Below are 6,375 nucleotides of genomic sequence, written 5' to 3' on the forward strand. Positions count from 1 at the left end.
GAACCTTCTACACCCTTTCAAAAAGAAGGCCCCAACTACCCTCGAACAAAGTTCATGTATCGTGTTTTTCATTCATATTCATGGGATTTAGTTACGTTTCATCTCCCTTATATAGACAGGAAAACTGAGCCACTAAGCAGTTGACTCACATGAGTTTGTGTAAGTCAACAGCTTAGCATATCCATAAACATGGCTGTCAGGCTGAGAAGTAAGTATGGACATTTAAAAACACTTAAAAGCAAACAAACAGAACTCTGCAATCAAGATTTTGGTGACCAAAATTATTTTCCAAGAATTCTATTCTCTTCAGTGAAGAGTACAGTATAACCACCTTTCTGTGATTGCTTTCTAGCAGTGCACTCAGCAAAGCAACTAATAACTGTCACACTTTCCTCTTTTCGTCCTCTTCCACGTGGGAGAGGTATTTTGTTTGCATCAAGGATTTTTCTTTTTTAAAAATGAGACATTCAAAGGCATGTTCAAAGGAATGCGCCGTACTCTTGGGATAGTATTTTGAGATTTATGAAGATCACTTGTTTCTGGAGGACTTAGGCCACCATCTCAGTCCAGCCAGCAAGAAAGTTCTTGCTATGGCTTAGTTTCATTTGTGCCAAACAAGCAGTTATTGACCAGGTCTTCATCCTACACAGGCTTTTAAACATCCTAAACACGGGTCATTCAGTGAGGTAAATGTTAGACAAAAACCCAGACTCCAAGCAAAAATTATGTGGCAACCGAACAGAATACTTTACCTTTTACATATATTCATCCACCATCAATACTTGAACTCAGCTAAAGAACAGGCAAAATTTATGTGGATTCTTATTCTTGAAGCTTGTTCTTTTGCATTCAGTTTGCAAGATTATCAATGGAAATAATTACTCTTTCTGCTCCTTCAGTATTTGCTAAGCTGGCTTTGTCCCAGTATTCCTTCCTACGTCACCCTATTCAGAGTTAGTTTAAAGAATGTTCAAGGTACATGTGGTGCAAAGATTGTTCAGAGTACCAGGTGCACACTAGGCCTGAAATGCATGTGGCTGTAGAATAAGTGGAAAAATACATAAACATGGAGGCAAAAGAACTGGCAAGAAGTTAGTGATGAGCATAATAAAAGCAGAGAAAGATATGTGAAAGGTTACAGAGCAAAAGGCACTGAAATGGAACAAAAGTCAAAAGAAAAAAAAAAGAGTAAATACAGAAAAAGACTGGAATACACCAAAAAAACCAAGCATTCTTTTTATCTAATGAAGAATGAAAAGTCAAACTACAAAAATATACAGCTGTGTGTACAAGTGTTTGTGTATGTATATATACGGGCCAAAAATACATCCTACCACTTTTCTTAACCTGAGATACCAGACTTTTAAAAATATTACAGTTGCTTTGACGAGTATTTCAATTACTCCTAGCTTTCAAATTTGGAGGACTGAGCTTGTGGAAATGAAAAAGAACATGACCATGGATCTGAACCCACCAGCTTCTGGTCTTTTATACCAAGATTTTGAGCCCCATTCTATGTTTTAACTGTCCAGCATCAGCAATGTGAGAGAGTTCATTTAGGGCTACCATGTATTTTCCTGCCTGTTATGTTATTTTTGAAAGCACTTCAAAATGTTTACGAAATGCATAGGGAACAAAACTTAAATTACCTAGCATTACGCTAAGAGGCCTGGAAAAGATCTGTACCATTGAGGGATACAGTAAACTGGAAAAACTTATTACAAGTTACTTCAGAAGCTAGAGCCACTTTCTCACAGACCCATCAGGACATTGGAGTTAATGGGTAAATCACACAAAGTTAATCACAACAGCCAAAGGAAGAGGAAGGCAAAAGAGGGAAGCCTACATCCTGACAGCTACAGACTTCACGCAGAAAAACAGGCTGTAAGCCTGCTGTGGGAACAGAGAGAAAGGAAGCAAAAAATGGAATATAAATCACTAGGCCTCCAATTGTTCCTGAAAAAAAGAAATTATATGTATGCTTAAGTATTTGCAAGAATGTAACTTAGCACAGTCATTAAACTTCACTACAATCAAGAAGCCCCTAAACCAGAAATAAATGTTCAATTTCAGGATTGAGTTTTTAAGTTAAATCATATCGAAAGTAAAAAAGTTCCAAAGTAGTTCTAAATGACATTTTAAAGCCAAGAATAGGGACATTTCCTTTAAACACACCTCGTGAATTATCTCTCTCTCTCACCCTTCCTTCCCATGTGACACCACACCCACCCCCAAATAAAACTCCATTTGGGAAATGAGATGTCAGATGCAACACTGCACGGTCAGGATACTACTAAAAGTACACTTTTCACTTTCTTCTGGATTATTTTGTGTGTTTGCAAGCACTGTGTGCATAGGTAGACTCCAATTCTGGATGTACTGTACTAGCAGAGATCCGGGCCCACACAAACTCCCACTGAAATCACTGGGAGAAGTGGCAGGTTCGTGCATCTTTTTGACAGGTCCATGCATCTTTTTGACAGGTCAGGGCCTTAAGCCATGGTCACACAACATAACAGAGGCAAAGCCCTCCTGAAATCAGAGGAATTCACCTGTGTGCATCGTACTCTAGCACAGCAGACTCAGTCAGTTTGATCTAGGCCCATGCCATTTGCACAGCAGTTTTGTTTGCTAGCTGTAAACATAAAAATACTATTTTTATAGTTATGCAAAATTAATGCAATGCAAAATGCAATGCAAAAATCAGCATGCCAACCTACTTCAAACTTCATGGTTCTGCCTATTAAACAGACTTGACTTTGGTGATATTACTTTAAATTATATGGATCTCAAATTGTTTTGAGTTTGGTAACTTATCCCACATGAAAATGTGTACCTGTAAACACTGTGGATCTTTTAATGTGGATGTAGTAGATAATAAAATTTTCTACTCTTGTATTCTCAAAATCCTCCACCTGTTGAAGCTCATGGCCACTGTGGTATTACAGATTTTTCTCCCATTTTATAAACGGCACCATAGGTCTCAAAACCCTTTCATTTGTGATTCAAGTGAAGTAAGAAAACAAAGCATACGCCAGAGGAGCGAACTCACAGCGGCAGACCGTCACCCACGCCGGCTGCCATAGCAGGGCTGCGCTGCTGCTGGACCTCCCTCTGCGCTGGCAGCAGTGCGAGGCCCGAGGCCTCAGCCCCACGGGCCATCGCCACAGGTGAATCCCTGGCAATCTCAAACCAACAGCAGGCTCAGCGCCTAAACCCCTGTTCTCTGGCAGCCACACGGCAGTTAATACACGCGAGAGGTTCGCAGACACTCGTCCCCGGCATTTAGCAGCCGTGCAGGGGGGGTGGGGGGCGGCAGCCTGAGGGCGGTTCGTGGCACGGCTGTGCCACACGGCAGACGTGGCCGCACAGCTCAGCCTTGCCAGGCCACAGTTCAATGCCCCCGCCCCCGACGGCTCCACCTGCTGCCGCCCCAGCCGCGGGGGTCGGGGGTCCTTCTCGGCGCCGAACCGGGCCGGGGTCCCCTCCCGCTGGCTGTGCCCCTCGCCCCGGCAGAACTTCCCCGAGGAGCGGGGCAGCAGCCCGGCTCCGCGGCGGGGCGGGCCCCTCCTGCCCCTCTCCCCAGACGGCCCCAGAAGGGCCGGTGCCCGGCGTCCAGGCCGCGCCGCGGGAGGCAGGGCACCGCGACCCGCGGCTGCCCCCGCCCCGCCGCCTCACCTCGCTCACCAGCCCCTGCCAGTCGCTCTCGCTGCGGTGGGAGCTCATAGCTCCGGCGGGCCGCGGCGGCATGCGGCGGCGCGCGGCTCCGCCCGCCCCGGCCTTCCGCCGAGGAGCCTGCGGGGAGAGGCGGGGCCTGCGGCCGCCTCTTGCCGGCCGGCCGGGGCCGCCCAGCGGCGCCCCGGGCACGGGCCTGCCGGAGCCGGGCCTGCGGCGGCGCCTCACCGCCCGCGGCCTAGCGCGGCCCTGCCCGCGGAGCGGCGCCGGGCCCCGGGCCGCCTCTGCACGGTGAAGTTCCCCGGTAGAGTCGGGCAGGAAGGCCTGTCCGCGGGGGAGAGCGTGGGTCACACCGCGGGCAGGGTGGCGGGCACAGAAGCGTCGTCTGGGATGCATTGCCCAGAGAAGGGCCCTCGTCTGCTTATGTGCTCCTCCTAAATAACAGTAGGGCTCTGCTGCCATCCCAGGCGCTGAACAGCCAGACACAGCCGTAGAGCGGTCGATGAGGGGACGGGCATCAGGGCGCTGTACTGCAGTAGAGACTTTAATATTATATATATGTAACAAAACCCTTGGAAATTACATAGACACTGGCATTGTATGTGTAAACTAAGACACAGCAGGAGGACAAAGGTAGAAAACCATTTTCTCAAAACATGATACAGGAACAATGCCCACTTTGGGCACAGATCTCTATTGTCGCTCAGTTCACAGAGGTGTAAATAGTGTAACGACCCAGGACTTGGTCTGGCTTCTTTTTCTCCCTGTTAGTGCAGATGCTCCTCCATCAGTGCTGAAACCCAAGCATACTACCCACACAGCACTCCACACCCTTCCAGGTACCTCTGCTCCAGCTGTACCCTCCGCAGACCTGCAGCCAGAGCTGCTGCATGGTACATCTCCATGGACCAGGTCTACCTTGAGGCACATCACGTGGTCTTTGTTACACTCCTAACACCGCGGGTGGTCCCAGGACTTGTTTTCCAGGCAGAGTCTGAGTGTAATTGCATGGAATATTCAAGCAGTTTAACCCACAATCACCCTTTGTTTAAAATAACACAACAAACAGCACAAGACAACACAATAAAATATGCCTGTATCATTCCTTACCACAATTTCCCCACTGTTAAGATTTGTTTGTGGTTTGGCATCGGCACAGTGTCCTTCTGTTGTCCAAAATGGCTGAGAGATCCTCCTTTGACAACTTCACCTCCCTTCAAGCAGGTGACAGCATTTCTGTTCCAGGTCCTTAATTAACAGCTTATATGGGAAGAAACATAGGCCACATCTACACCCAGCAGGAGATCTCTTTGAATGTAAGATTAACAAGTTTAATAAATAGTTATCTCCATTAAAAAAAAAAAAAAGACCAGAAAAGCAGCCAGCTTTATTATGGAACTTCAGTTTGATAAAGATAGATACAGAGTTCATACATTTTACCCGCAAATTATAAATCAAACTTAGACTTTTTCTCCAAATTATAGCCCATTTCCTTCTAAATTACCTGTTCCTCATCTCTAGGCATTCTGTAACTTCAGTGCTCTAGAGGGTACATTTGTCTTTCCTCTTTGTTCATATTTTTCTGTGGTTTACGTCGTCACGTGTGTGATATATTACAATCCTGCATGTCCTCGCAGGCTTCTCGGCAAAGCATTGCTGAAAACAGCATCTTGTTTGCACTGGCAAATAGCAAATAATGAAAATTAAATTAACAAGAACTATAATTTAAACCCACTAATTAAAAGAATCGTTAATGATATTAGGAACGCCATCATTTTCATAGTGTTGTTAATAGTTAAAGCTATACAACTGCTAGTGTAGATGAACCAAACAGAATCTTTTTCCCAGTTCTGCTTCTCATTTGCAGAATTTCCCTCCTCCATTTTCTTGGTCTTGTAGTACTCCAGACTCAGAATGCTCTTGCAGAAAGAGCTCCGCTTGTAGGAAAGATAACCCTCTAATAGCCCTCAATTTTGAGGGATGTCACTCATTTTAATCCCAACGCTGCTCGCACTCCCCACAAACATAAGGTTTTAATTTTTATTGATGGTAATTATTCAAATGAGAAGTAGACGTTCGTGGAAGAGAGGTTATTAAAACAAAAGGAACTCTCAATGTTTCCAGCTCTTACGATTTTATCAAAAGTCTGATGAAAGCTGGTGTTTTTCAGAAAGACCAAGCACTTGGATGAGAATAACCACTTTCTTTTGAACTGAAAGAAAGATTCAAGGGAATAAATAAAAAATAAGCAGAAATGTGCCTTGAGTATGCTTGATAGGATCAGAAAGGAAATAAAAGAACCCAAATATGTATTTTTAAATAATCACTTTTAGTCCCTGATATCAAGCCATCTGGCAGCTTCTTCAGCTTTCCCGATCTCCTCTGTCTTACCAGTGGTTACTGCGACACTCCTATGTAACAGTCCCAGTTGGGACCAGGTTACTCTGCTAGCCTCTGGGCAGACATGGATTGAGATATGGTTCCTGCCTTAACTCAGACAAACAAGTCAAGAAGAAGATGACAGAAAAGAAGTACTATCATCCTAGTTTATAAATAGGAAACTGAAGAGAGAAGCAATTGCCTTGCCCAAGAAAGCTGAAGTTTCAAACACATGCAGGAAGCGAAATTGCGGGTTTCGGGAGTACCAATGCACTGCTCTCACTGCGAAACTAATGAGGTGTCTTGATTCTTCTCCTGCCT

The 6,375-nt window shown here is 45.3% G+C and overlaps 1 protein-coding gene across 5 annotated transcripts in view; it reads right to left on the bottom strand.

Annotated features, from left to right (window-relative positions):
* CCDC149 (coiled-coil domain containing 149) overlaps positions 1-3,760 on the bottom strand; it is a 55,102-nt gene extending 51,342 nt beyond the window's left edge. For all 5 annotated transcript variants that reach the window (XM_076336046.1, XM_076336045.1, XM_076336044.1 and 2 more), the window contains exon 1: positions 3,679-3,760. In XM_076336046.1, coding sequence (XP_076192161.1) covers positions 3,679-3,750 — 72 coding nt within the window. In that variant the 5' untranslated portion in view covers positions 3,751-3,760. The remainder of the gene's footprint in view (positions 1-3,678) is intronic.
* Between the last annotated feature and the right edge of the window lie 2,615 nt (positions 3,761-6,375).

The sequence above is a fragment of the Aptenodytes patagonicus genome, chromosome 4 (assembly GCF_965638725.1).
Source record: "Aptenodytes patagonicus chromosome 4, bAptPat1.pri.cur, whole genome shotgun sequence".
Classification (NCBI taxonomy): Eukaryota; Metazoa; Chordata; class Aves; order Sphenisciformes; family Spheniscidae; genus Aptenodytes; species Aptenodytes patagonicus.